Consider the following 15,184-nt stretch of genomic DNA (forward strand, 5'->3'; position numbering starts at 1 on the left):
AGCTCAGTGCAAATAGAAATTCTGCACAATAAACGATTTCCAGTATAAAGGACAGTGTCCGCTTAGCAATCCATCTAATGGCCTAAACAGATCTGTCCCAGCAAATGTATGGTTAAACAACTTGCAATTCTCTCATCAGCAAACCATTTTAGGTAGTTCCACAATAGAATAAACCTTCTGATGCAATATAGACAACTCTTGTGGTAAACGATTGCTTTCTATGTCCCAGTCAGCTCGCAGATAACTTAAAATACAGCAAATTTGGCTGGAATAAACATTTCCTTCAGACAGTGCTATAACACCTTAATAGCAATATTACAGTCCCGGTCAGAAGTTTTAATAACACAGTTTGATGTCTCACTTAAAAACTTGAACATAGCAAAGCAAAATAAACTTATCTGTCTTCATATGAGTCCTGCTGACATCGCATGGGCAGTGGCAAGCTAGGTCTTTTCCTGTACTCTAAAGCATAGTTGCCTACTCTTCCGAAATGTCCAGGACACCTTCCAGGACTCCCAGGAGATCAGGGCAAACTCCCAGATCCTTTCTACTTAGGTGGTGGGGGCGGGGTTTAGGACACGATTCACGCATCATCGTGGACCCATACCCTGCTGTTATAGGCCAAAAATAGTGATGACAGTTTAGGGGGCAGGGACAAATGACGCAATTCGCTGAGTTCTGCCCTCACATGCCCACTTGCCCCCCAGACCTCCAGGAAGACAATCTGCCAAAGTTGTCAAGTATGCTCTAAAGATGTTTTCTTCTGGGCTGGCTTTTAAGTCTAGAACTTTAGCTGCAAAAGTCCCTCAGGACTAAGCAATAGTATTCAGTGGCTCTTTGTGGGAATATCCATTATCACAGATAGCCTTCATAGCACACTTCACACCAAAACATCCATTAGTTTCCAACAGTCCATTTTTTCCTACTCCCCTTTTTTTCCCAAGAATCTCCAGAAGCCTTTTAGTACATTCCTGGGCTCTAGAGAGCAGCCTGGGCTGTAGTTTGCAGTTCGTCCATCGTTAAATGGCCGACACAATTTACTTTAACTCCCCAGAGGCACTCTGGGGAACTATAGTTTTCTGAAAGAGTGCATACAGTAATATACCTGTAATTTGCAGGTTATTACATTTAGTCAGTGGGTGGTTGCATATATGAAAAAATACTTTATAGCGGACTAACAAAGAGTGGTGCAATAAAGGATAAATGTCAGATTTGGAGTTGTGAGAATTTATTTCCAGGGATTGAATTGCTTTAACAATTACATGTAACACTGTTAAAGTAAATCCAATGGTTGTGGTATTGCTGATATCTAAGTGAGAGAAGCTGTGAAAGTATCACTGTGTACCTTTCAAGGGTGACTTGGAGCATAATAATATTCTTCAGATCAGTAAATTGGTCAGTAAATTACAGTAAAATACTACAATCAGCAAATTTCTAGAAAGAATAGGGAGATGTTTTTGGATTGTGAACAATTATACAATAGGTCACATCTAAAAATACACTTGCACCTATCTGCAGGGACGCCAAGAGAAATCTTGGACCCCGTTATAGCAAATTTATGGGGGACTAACATAGCCCAGGTAGGAGACTGCACCCACTTCCAGGGCCATCTTAACAACATTATGGGCCCCCGGGCAAAGCAGTGCACCGGGGCCCCTACATATATATATATATATATATATATATATATAGATAGATAGATAGATAGATAGATGTATAGAGATACAGATATAGATATATAGAGATAGATGTACTTGCTCAGTGACCCTTGAAGGTTTTTTTGCAGGTTTTTTCTTTTGCAGGATTATTTATTCTAATTAAGAGCCCTGCCTATGGGGCCCCCTTGCCTGTGGGGCCCCTGGGCACCTGCCCATCGTGCCCAATGGAAAAGATGGCCCTGCCCACTTCTATATCTAGCTAGATTATTGCCTTGTCTAAACCAGACCTCAGTGAAAGATGTATGGCGTTCCTTCTGATTGAACCTTTGTGAACCAGTGCAAAAAGAAATAAGCTACTCCCCCACATGGCATTAAGCAACTTAAATAACCCCTTTGCAGAAAAGGACAGAACACAAATCATGGTCAAGAATAAGCAAACTGAAGACAAGTTAAGAGCGGAGGTCAGCAAGAACAGAACTGACGTCAAGGACAATGCTGGAGTAAATACTGTGTCACCAAAATGAAATTATGGCAAAAGAAATATTCTAGGATCTTCAGAGACTGTTAGGGTCATTATTGTAATGGAGTAAAGCCTTTAAAAATGACATAGGCATAGCTTTATGAGTGGCCACATACATGCACACTATAACAGGTATAAAAAAATATCAACCCTGATAGGGATGCATGCACCTCAACAGCTGTTCCCTATAAGCTGTACAATCTGGAAATGAAAGACTGTTTGTATTAAGAATTTGCTGTTCGATGCATCCCTACACAACCAATATTCTGTACCAAGACTGGAACACATACTTGCCTACTTTTTGAATGTGTACTCCGGGAGATCCCAGAAGTACAGATCATGTGACAAAGGGTAGGAGGGAGTGTGACAATGTCATTACGTCACTATAGCCCCGCCCCTACTATAAAATACAGAAATTCAAGGTATTGCATAGCGGGGGGCGGATCTTAATGATGTGATTAAGCCCCACCCCCTCCCCCCCCTGCTTTCAGTGCCGTGAATTTCAGCATTTTACAGGCTCTGGGAGGTTTGTCTACTCTTCCGGGAGTCCGGGAGGACTCACTGAAATTTAGGAGCCTCCCGGATATTCCGGGAGAGTAGGCAAGTATGCTGTTACACTGTCATTTTTATATTACTCAGCTCACTGTACAGAGGCCCTCAGACATGAAAGCAGCTGTGATACATGATACTTACATCCTGTCAAAAACAGGGACAGGAGAGACAGAGAGAATTAGCAAATACAAAGGAGAATAAATTTGAAAACAAAAACTAACATTGCATTTATGATAATTCACAATTGCCAAGTAGTTTATTGAAGGTTAGGCGTCCTTTCCGCAACTGAATTCATTTTGTAAGAATAACGCTAGAGAGGAATCATGGAAACTTTAATTTCTTATGTTTTTGCCTGTTTTTATTACATTGCATATATAACATTAAAAATGCTTTATAAAATAAATGTAACAAACCAAGACACCAAATAATGTCCTTATGTTAGACAGAGACCTAAGAATAGTAATCGCTTGTTATTTGCATGGTCTGTAACCTTAGGTGCCTGTCTCAGGTTAGTGTGTGAAGATATTCTAATGGACCAATGATGGAGCTGGCTCTGTACCCAATATCCAGAAGCAGTGAGAAGTAATGCCTTGTTCTTACTCCAAGTACTGCACACACAGCCTGTACCAGCAAATGGTCTAAAGTGAGCACCATTAGCAGAAACAAATGCCTGAATGAAGCAAACACCATACTTGGCAGAGAAGATATGCTTTCAGCACATTTCATAAATGCAAATTGGGACAGCTGAATCCATTGGTTTACTTTTAACTAACGGCTAATTACCTCCATAAGAACTAACAGATGTCCTTTACACAAAACATTCTCTAGAATTTCCTTTATCTCAATGGTTAGTACGCTACCTGTCATGGACAATATACAGGCTGTAAAATAATAGGCAAATCATACAAAGTATTCTACATAATTGTGTATAATAGCTTTTACTCTCCAACATAATTATGTTGTTAAATCAGTGGTGCAATTAAACAGAGAAACAATTTGCAGGAAAAGACAATAATAAAACAGCAACTAAAAATCTACCAGGTTCTGGATGGAATAAGTAAAGGTCTCATTCACTAAAGAGAGCAAAGCATAAAAAAAAGAGTAACTTTGCACCTCGCAAAACCATGTTGCATTGGAGGGGGAGGTAAATTTAAATTGCTGGGACAAATTTATAGTTGGGATGGGGCATGTCCTATATCTATGCTACATTTAAGTGTAAAAATAAAGTTATTAAGTATTTGTGTGCTACATAAAAAAGAGCAGTATTTTCTATATGCGCAAAATAATAAACTAATTTGCACCACTTGCATTGTAACTTGGGGCCTGATTCATTAAGGAAGAGGATCCTTATTTCAGTCTCCTGGACAAAACCATGTTACAATGCAAGGGGTGGAAATTAGTATTCTGTTTTGCACATAAGTTAAATACTGACTGTTTTTTCATGTACCACACACATATCAACTTTAAATTTCAGTGTACAAATAAGCTATCAAGTATTTGTGTGTTACATGAAAAAACAGTAAGTATTTAACTTATGTGCAAAACAGAACACTCATTTGCACCCCTTGCATTGTAACATTGTTTTGTCCAGGAGACTGAAATAAGATACCTCTTCATTTAAGATCCTTAATGAATCAGGCCCTTGGTTTTGTCCAAGATCATATCAAGTCCTTTTTTTTATTTACTCTTCTTAATGACTCAGATCCATTATATTCAGAACCCTTAAAATATAAACCCAAACTGGTTTAATTTCCTTCTGTTTCCTAATGGCTAAATATATAACCTTTTCTTAGCGGCCCAATTACCAAATTACTAAATCTGGTGAACAATGTTTCTCACTAGGCAGATCCAGGTTTAGATTTTGCAAAAGGTATATGGACTGGGGTGTGGGCGAGTTGTAGTTGGGCTGATTTTTTGATGAGATGATCTTGGGGTCGATCAAGAAGAATTGAGTCTGTGACCAAAAAGGCAGGTATGGATCCAGCTCTTCAGGTGTCAGGCTAAATCCCAAAAATATAAAGAAACTCTAAGAACTACCTCTTGTGGTAGCTGAAGATCTTGTGGGCCGATGGAGGCTCATTGATCAACCTTACTTTCTTTTTAAATTATGAAATTTTATAGATTGCATTTTTTGGAGTGGTTGATATTGGGATCACATATTCTCTGACAAATTTGGTCAAAAAAGACGAAGAAAGGTCACAGTTTATTTAAAATATCTATTCAAAATGAGGTGGTGGAGAGAGCAGGGCAGTCAGCTAAGAAGCATATACCAATAAGGTGGGAGATCACATTCCCACTGACCCACGTTGAACCTTATCTATTGGCCAGTACTATTGTGAGGCAATAAGCAACTATACCCCCTCTGGACTCAACAGTGTTATGCCCTTACTAGGCATCCCAGGGTCCTCCTTACTAGAGCAACCCAGAGTCTAGTGACTTTGAAGGGGACAGTGACCAATAACCACAACCTGAGTAAGTACTGTCTGCTAACTGCAAGCCGACTGGATGCTCTCCCACAACAACTGTGCCTCGTCTGTATGGGAAGAAAAAACATGTTAAATCTTATATAAACATCTCTAATTGCCAGGTGGGGGGGAGGTATCCGGATCCATGGAAAAGAGGAAGTTGCTCTCTTATACAACTGTTAATATGAACGTGCCAGGCACTCCCACTGGATCCTATTGGCTGTTCACTCTGAAGATTTAACCCTGAAGTGGTAAGTACATGCTGGCCACAAACACATGATTTTAATTGCCTTTGGCTTAATGGCCTCTCTTCCCTTTCTGGCTGCTGGACAGCTCTCTGCCTTTACTCTGTGATCTCCTGATGTTCCAGCTCCACCCTCTGACTTCCTATATAATCCTTGCCTATTCATGTATTCCTTGTCAGATTATCGTGCTCCAGCCAGTAATCTAGTTCCTGCTGTTATTTGTGTACTGACCTCAGATTGTCCTCACTACGCCTCTTTCTGAGCCCTTTGTCTTGCTTGCTTCACCGTGTACTGAACCATTGACAATTTTTATCATAACTAACGTTAGTGTCCTGCCTTCCTACATGCCACAGGACTCCAATCCAATCTCCAGACTGTTACACAACCACATTCTTAGCACAACCTACCCTGTGGTTAGTATTATACCCCAATGCCCCAATGTCCAGCGCATTCTAATGTCCACCAACCCCCCACCCATTGGTACTCAGCCTAATAAGTTTTTGTAGAATACTACTTTTACAGCATATGTGGAGTTAATTTACTAAGCAAATTTTGCTTAAAAAACTGAAATGAGGCTGGGACAAAAGCTAATTTTTATATCTGCTATAAATACATAAATTGCCTTATATAAACCCTTCTCCTAATATTCAGCTGGACTCCCTGTAGCTATCTATGGTCACAATTAAGGTGTCAAATAGTATTGTAATTAAATGAATGAATTCCAACAGCTCTCAGACATGTGGCTTTGTGAGCACAGCCACAGTTTATCATTCAAAACAGAGAAAAGAAGTCTGTTATAAAAACCACTTGGAATTAGTCCACAGAAGAATATTTCACTTACAGATTGGCATCACTCAGACCCACAGATCAGCGACAATCCACACACAAAACTGTGTCTACTACAAATCCACCAATGAATCCATCATCTGTGAAATATACTTCGTAGTTAATTAAAAATATAGAAAATAAAAGTGACCTCATCTAGTCAGGGCTAACAAACACAGTTTCAGGACATTGGCCACTTTAGGGGACTGTTTTAATGGAGTCTATGGGGCAAATTCAATTAGCAGGGATGTTCAGATGAATATTGCGGTTGCACATTTTCTATGGTAATATGGTAATGCAACATTGGAGATTTCCCTTCGCAAACCTATGGGGGGGGGGGGGGGCTGGGCGAAGGGAAATCCGAGATGTTGCTGTAACGCAGAATGCCTTTGCACCTATTTCGGAGGAACTCCACGCACAATTGAATATACCCCTATGGCTGATATTTAATTTCATCTCGGGCATACAAACAGTATATCAGTATGAGCGACATGTGTGTCAAGAAAGTTGGTTCTTTGTGCAATATAGTTTATAATATGCTTATTTGGCTTACTGAAAATATATACAATAATACATTTAAAACAGGGCATACTTTCTACACATATCTATTTAATTAGATTGTTTCAATATTTATAATGACATTACTATAGTCAATAAGTGATTTTGTGTTATATAATTAATACATTATTAATTATTATTATTATTATTATTATTATTATTATTATTATATTACATTTAAACCGAACAAGCCCAGAGCTAAGACTATTGGCTAACAAAATAAAACAATATTTTTTTTCTCTACAAAATACATTTATTTTTCTACAATGTGTAATTACCATTTAAATTGACATGAATGTATTTGTACAATCTTAAAAAAATTATGTAGCTTATTTTGTATTTTTTGGGACAGTTTACAAAATATCACTATATATATGTGGGAATAGATAGGGACATTTATTGTCTGTACAGTATTAGTAGATGACAAATACATAAATTACAGTGTATGTCCTCTTTGGAAAACCATATTTTAATCAACCAGCCCAGAATGCAAACAGTAAATAGGAGACCCCCCCCCATTTTTACCTGAATTAGAGCACTGGATTTCCCCACAGCTGTCAGCACTGAGGGTTTGTATAGCAGTTTAATAGAGCTCAATGGTAATTTGTCCATAAAGGTCTATTAAAGTGCTATGGACAAGTACACGTTTTCCCTGCAGCAAGCCAGGTTTCCTATACAGATAACAGAGAGGTTCCTTCGGTGGAAGAACCTCTATTTGTTATGGTGAATGATTAATTAACAATAATAACAATAATAATACAATAATAGTCCAATGGTCATATCTTGCATGAAGGTGTAGAATCTTATGTCAACCTAAGAGTATATCTTATAAGCATAGATCATCTACTGACTAATAAAATTATCTGTTATGTGTCCATTTTCACATGTTGTCCTGCACTGATATGAACAAACATTCTGGGTATAACACTACTTTATTGCCCATCTTCCCACACAACGTAAGGGCAGTGCCACTCTGAACGCACAGAGATTACCAGCGCTAGTATGGCCATAACCCACATTTACTGTCTGCTATATGCAAGTAGAAAAGGATAAAAAAAAAGCCTGAATAAATCCAGGATTCCATATACTGGTGTATAAAGTGTCAACGTGACACAACCCTCAACGGTTGTGTAACAGTATCTCTTTCAGACATTTTAAATCTGTATCATAAATAGAAATAAGATAAGATTACCTGTCCACAGCAATGGCAGTCAAGGTGAAAACCGAAACATAAACCGTCACTGGCTGTATCAGGAACACAAAGTAACACATAAATTTGCCAAAAATCCAGCCCTGGGAGTTGAAAGCATAGGCAAGAGTGAAGGGCACACAGGTGGCACACATAAGCATATCAGAAAAGGCCAGGTTTCCAATAAAGAAATTAGTGACATTGTGCATCTTCTTAGTTCTCCAGATGACGTAAAGGAGCAAGTAGTTCCCAAAAATGCCGATCAGTACCACCAGAGTATAGCATGGTATGAGGAGAAGCTTGTAGGACTGTATTAGCTGGACACCAATGAACTCAGAGCTTGAATTGGAGCTGTTCAGTTTGACCATGTAGATAGTTAGATTGGTTGGTCCATAGCTCCGGCCACCAGTGGTCTCCATAGTTTTAGTCAATCTTTGAAATCATTTCATATTCCAGTTAGATATCATAATTGACAACCTTATATCAGCGTATTAGTTCAGGGCAATTCTACATGTAAAAGACTTGTGTAGTAGTATTATTAGAAAGCATCTTAGGTGTCATTGGTGAAGGAACTGGTTTCTCAAACCGGAAACTTAAGGATTTGCAATTACTTTAATTGTGACCACTGGATTACTCAGTAATGTCAAAATCATTGTCATTTGTCAACATTGTTTAAGCATAATCTAGCTCTGCATGAAAGTTTGCAAATACTTTATAATTGAGCTGTTTAAAGCTTAAGAGACTACTAACATTCTACTTGGAACCCTTATGATGTCTTCAGTTCCATCATTTACTCTTCATTACTGTTGATGAAAGATCCAGAATGTGGCACAGTGGTTTGTGTGTAAAGGAAGATGTAATGCTTTCTATTCTCCAAAGCATCTCTCGTCCTATGATATATTCCTCTCGATAGCACTGTTGGGATGTTTCTGATTTTACATCATCAGATTATGTTTTCTTGATGAAATGATGCAGTTGTCCCGGCTCCTTACTTCTGTTCTCCTCATATAGAATCGTTATTCCTAGAGAGAGCACATAAGAGATATTGTTAGGATATAATCTGGTTGCAGATTAAGAAAGGTTAGTTGATCCCTACTGACATATGGGCAGGTTTCTAGTTAAATACCACTACAGAGCATGAATGCTAAAGAAAAAACAATTAGGACACATAGGGGTATATTTATCACAGAGTGAAAAGCCCTATAGCCAGCAAATATGGGTGTTATAGGGTTAGGGATAGAGTTTTGCAGTATACATCAAGGGGTTACTGCTGACGGTAGCATTGATTACTACTTGATATGTTTCTAATAATTATTTATTTATTTATTTGTGTCCCCCAAGTGGAAGTGAAAGCCCAAGTTTAGGCTCTTTAGCTACACTGCGTGACCTTGCTAGCCGTAGACCGGCTAGCAAGGTCACATATAAGCATATTCCATCAGACTGGCCCAGCCAAGCAGTAAATTAATCCTTACTGCTTCAGGCCAGCTAAGTATTTCATTGATAAATTGCGGCAATAGGCGATTTTGGGCGGGGGGGAACAAAATCAGCCTGTTCGTGGCATATTACCAAATAGATCCCATAGTGTGGTTTGATAGGAAACGTATAGGCATAGCTGTCCATTCGTTCTCAGTTTTCAGTGATCCCACAATGGAAACAAAACACACATCAAGTGGATAAAAGACAAAATAACCACTATACACATACCCTAAAAAGACAACTATTAAACCATTTTTAAGATTTGTAAAGTGACATATAACTGAGCAGTGAATATATTCTGCTACAACAATTTGATCATAGTTCAGATTAAATTTAGTGTTTTGTTCTGAAACTCTTCTTTGTCGGTAATCTGCTATTCGTGAAGAGTGTACAGGGTGAACAGCCCTATCTACCGGTGCTAAGATTAAGCCTATAGCCTATAGCATCAAGGGATCACAGTCGATCTATAATTGACATTTCCATCTTTTCTGTTTACCTGTTGCATTGATTTAATTAACAATTTAATTATATATGCATAAAAGCATTGTGGGGTGAGATCAATGCTGCTAGATTAGCAATGATTTGTGTAAGATCGGCTCTTGTTTTTGCCTGAAGCCAGTTTCAGCTCTTAAGCAAATGTTTATTTATTCCAGGGCAGTGTACATTGTGTTTGCCGTTAATGTCACACTACGCATCGCCTTTTTTTCTCATTAGGTGCTTTATTTCAGTCTGATTTCCCACTAGGCATGTGTAAAGGGGCAAAGGGACAATGAAGAAGAAAAGGAAATCAGGCAAAGGGTAAATACATTTCAAATTGATCACTTTAGTGTTATACAACAACATAAGATTACAACAGCTGCTGCAACTTACACCTATGTACAGGTAGGCAGTTACAGTGTAAACTGTCAGAGCTTCTACAGTACTGTATGAAGCAAGATACATAATTGACCAATATAAAATACAGCTCAGCAGGGTTATGCAGCATACTTGGACATGTTTCTCCATGTTTGCTGTGCAGATTCACAGACAATGAATTTCACCCATCCCATATCTCAACAATAGAACACGCATGTCTAATACTTCTCCGCTACGTGATCTCTGATTTTACATCTTCCGGATCTGTCCTGAGACGGTAGATACGGTAGGAGATGTATCTATGAAAAGACTGTTGCATCTATTATCGGACTAAGGATACCATATGTGACAAATCTACAGAGATATCAACCTATTTCAGTGGCAGAATTTATATACAGAGACTGCCTTTTATAATACCTGATTATTGGAAGGATTCCTAAATCCGTTTGTTGCAGTATTTATATTTTTTCCTTTTAATTATTTTTGCAATGAACAACTAGAATACCGTCAGTCAGTAATTCTCGTTGGACCATTCTGGTCATTCATAGCTATATCTTGATTTTGGGATTGGTGCTTGGTTAGGCTTACCTTTATTTTGACAATTGATTTATTATATAGGTTGTTGGGGTGACCTATTTTTGGTTGGCTACACGAGCAGCCTATCCTATTTGCGCCTATTTGACTATACATATCTATTGTCATTTTGATTATAAATCCATAAAATGTCTATAGAAAAACATATGGGATATGTATATAGTGCAGCAGGTTGGAGTTTCCCCTTTCTCTGGTTGAGAGCTAATGTGGCATCCACAGCAAAGCTAATGGGATTGCTAATGTGGACGGCCTAATTCACCTGCCCCCTCCAGCTTACAAGATGAGTCTCCTAAGTGTTGCATAGTTCTATTTATCCTCTTCCAATTAATTTGCTGATAGGTTCTGGCTTCTAACAGAAACATGGTTTGATGAAATAAATCTCTGTGCACCTTCCAAATTAAATGAACAAAGAATGTAAAATATCTTGGGCCTGAGTCATTAAGGAGAGCAAAGCATAAAAAAGGAGTAACATTTGTACCTGGGCAAAACCATGTTGCATTGGAGGGGGAGGTAAATTTAAAATGTGGGGACGGATTTATAGTTGGGTAGGGCATGTCCTAGATTATCTTTATATTTCAGTGTAATAATAAAGCTATTAAGTATCTGTGTGCTAGATGACAAAACAGCCAGCATTTAACTTATGTGCAAAATAATAAACTAATTTGCACCCCTTGCATTGTAACATGGTTTGTCCCAGAGAACATTTACTCCTTCTTTGCCTTAATGACTCAGGCCCCTTGAGTTTTAACATGTGGATACTTTTACACATTTAGGACCTGATTAACAAGGCACGTATCCACGTATCTGCTGATATTGTGCGTATCGTACACAGAATTGCTCTGCGCGTGCCCAGAGCCTTGTCATACGCCACAGAGCACAGCAATATTCACTGCATGTTCATCTTCACACACAGAGCACACTCGCTACAGCCTATGAGTTCTGGGTCAAAACGGGGCACAGAAGGGGCATTCACTCGTAGTCGATGTACAGTAAGGGGATGCCAAACTCGAGCGCATGCATCATCATCATCATCTATTTATATAGCGCCACTAATTCTGCAACGCTGTACAGAGAACTCAGATCAGTCCCTGCCCCATTGGGGCTTATAGTCTAAACTCCCTAACAGACACACACAGACATGCAGCCACGTCATGTTTTGTCATTAATGCTTAGCTTATTAACAGGTAACATTAATTAAATATTTTTTCTTTTTCTGTTTGTTTTTGTGTGAATGTATATTCCACATAGGCATTGGACATATCTTGCAGTGTCTTGTGCAGTAGAGCAGTGCAGACCTACACCCAAGTTCATCAGCGCACTTATCTGCAGATCCTTTCCTTGTTGAATTCAGGAGTACGCAGATTATGTGCATTTTAAAACAAACAAACTTTCAGTGCTAGATTTACTAAGCTGCGGGTTTGAAAAAGTGGGGATGTTGCCTATAGCAACCAATCAGATTCTAACTATCATTTTGTAGAAGGTACTAAATAAATAAAAGCTAGAATCTGATTGGTTGCTATAGGCAACATCCCCACTTTTTCAAACCCGCAGCTTAGTAAATCTAGCCCTCAGACTTGTTAAGCATAATGTACTTGCCAATGTTTTTTTCCAGTCCTGGTAAGACAGATCCCCATGAACGGCACCAACTTACAGGCATTTCAGTTGGGTGGGTAATGAACATCAAGCCCCTATCTAGCACTGTAGCACCTTCCTTCCTGGCAGTTTCTAGTTTAGCTCCCAAATAAAGAGGCAAATGGGAGTTATTGTATAACTACAGAGATAATACAAGGCTGCAATAGGACTTACCAACCAAACTCTACTAATATCATGAAACAGCTAAAATTATCAATAACTCATTTTGCATAAAGTTTGCAAAATGATGAAAATTCTACTTGGGTCAGGCAAATAAAACTTGCTTGCTGTGGTAATACATTTTAATTAGGGAAATGTTTGTTGATTGAGGCATCATGCTGGCAGTGCATATTAAGCATAATAAGGATAATAAGCATTTGTAATTAATTTTCCATATTTTGTGCCTGCTCCTCTCTTGCCAGCTGCATCTGTACCTCATTATAGGCACGTTTTGCTCAGGTAAGACATTTTCTGAACAAGGCATTTGATGCCCCCTATCATCATCATCAGTTAGTTATGAAGCGCCACTAATTCCACATCAGTCCCTGCCCCATTGGAGCTTACAGTCTAAATTCCCTAACATACACACACAGACTAGGGTCAATTTTGATAGCAGCCAATTAACCTACCAGTATGTTTTTGGACGTGGGCAGCCACTGTGCTGCCCACGTCCTATCATTTGCTAGTGCAGATACCTGAAGGTGTTACCTGTATAGATGTATAGTTTAAAGCATTTGGCATTCATACATTATGAAGGAAGTTTGAAAGGCATGCTCATGGCTTCATAGTCACAGCGGTAGCATAATTACTATAGCTATCAAAGCACAGAGTAATTCAACAATAGTTCAGGCAAAAGAGAAAAAAGCCAGAGGCTCGTATATTTATTGAATAACACTAAAAATAAAATCTATGCTTCAAAAGCAATTCATGATCCCATTCATCCCACTGTGAGATGCATAGAGAGCTGTAACACCACTCCTTTCTGTACAATCTGCAGAATGCACAGCTGCTGTCTACTTAATACTGTCTAATTATTTATCTCACTGGAAAGCATGGCAAGAAATCAGGACCTTAAACAAACACACTTTACATATGGTGAATATGTGCAATCATTAACACATTTAATTTCAGCTTTTATTTGAAGTAATTATTGCGTAAAGAAAGTGCCAGTCGTTATCCTCAAACCTTTCGACATGACCCTTTTCACATTATTTACATTTGATATGTTTGCATTAACTTCCAAATAAATTAGAATGATACAAAATTTACAACGTATGTGAGTTTAACCACACAGTTAAGGTTGGATATTACAGCACTCCAATCCACTAACAATAATAGGAACAACTTTATTAACACCATATTTAAAAAAAAACCAAACATTTTCCATTGTTTGATTATTAACCAGGTCTCTTGAAAAAAAGAGGATAGGATTACACATTGATTATAATTATTATGCCACTATGGAATTATATTTTAATATAAGAAAAATAAGCTAAATTTGTTATGATAGGAGTGACAAGTAACACCCACTACCTTTAGAATCAAAAGTTTCTGGAATGATATAGGATACCCCTATGAAAATTAGATTAATCTATAGAGACAAGATTATCCTTTTTTTTGTACGATTCATTTTCTTAAGTTTGATACATCATAATGAGTCACTAGTTTACACTCATTTTACACCCATATTCACAATTTATTAAGCACTATACACTTGTTCCACAAGTAAGTTTTGAAATAATTATAATAATAAACAATAATACATAACAACTAATAAAAAATAAAAAATATGTAATAAAAAATAACAAATAAAAAGTAAAAACAATGATAAATAAATATAACACAAATTGAAAATTAAGTTTATAACTGATTTCATTGCAATGTCACTTCCATTTACTAGAGTAAACTTAGTCCTATATACACATCACTTACAATGTAAGATTGCAGGATACTATGAATATTACTAACCCGATACTATAGATTTATCATAACAAAGGTGATACCATGGATTTACTTTCAACATAATAAGGTCATTTATATTATTATCATTATAGATGATATAAACCTCTTTGGAATTTTATATATCAACTGTCTAATTATGGATGAGGCACATTTTTCTGACATTGAAGTAAACCATAATATAGACTTTGGTAAACAAATTAATATTAATATAATAACGGTGGTGAAGAAAACGTATGGGAAATTCAAGCTATTGTGCAATTCTTAATATTTTGTGATTTTCAATTCCCTTTCCTTAGAGATCCAAGTGTAATTGTGAAATATCTGCATTATAGATCTGAATGTTAATATAGTAACGTTTCCTAGGAACAAGGAAGCTATTCCATGTAATCATCATACAGGGTATCATGATTGAATAAGAAGCACATCAATCAAACTGCAATACAACGATTGGTTGGCTTAACTATAAAAACTATACACTAATGACAAACGAGCAATACCCACGATTAAGCCTATAGGGCGAAACGCGTGTCAGGTTGGATGTCACGTATGACGTCACAGACCCGAAAATTACAAACTAGCATGTGATGAACAGCCACATCTATGAGAACAGGGCATGCAGTATTAATAATTGTGCTTTGTATCAGATATGGCAT

General features: G+C 37.7%; 1 protein-coding gene across 2 annotated transcripts in view; it reads right to left on the bottom strand.

The window, feature by feature from the left end:
* LOC142151640 (prolactin-releasing peptide receptor-like) overlaps positions 1-15,184 on the bottom strand; it is a 132,405-nt gene that overhangs the window by 65,914 nt on the left and 51,307 nt on the right. For both annotated transcript variants that reach the window (XM_075207486.1, XM_075207487.1), the window contains exon 2: positions 8,016-9,034. In XM_075207486.1, coding sequence (XP_075063587.1) covers positions 8,016-8,431 — 416 coding nt within the window. In that variant the 5' untranslated portion in view covers positions 8,432-9,034. The remainder of the gene's footprint in view (positions 1-8,015; positions 9,035-15,184) is intronic.

The sequence above is a fragment of the Mixophyes fleayi genome, chromosome 4 (genome assembly GCF_038048845.1).
Source record: "Mixophyes fleayi isolate aMixFle1 chromosome 4, aMixFle1.hap1, whole genome shotgun sequence".
Taxonomy (NCBI): Eukaryota; Metazoa; Chordata; class Amphibia; order Anura; family Limnodynastidae; genus Mixophyes; species Mixophyes fleayi.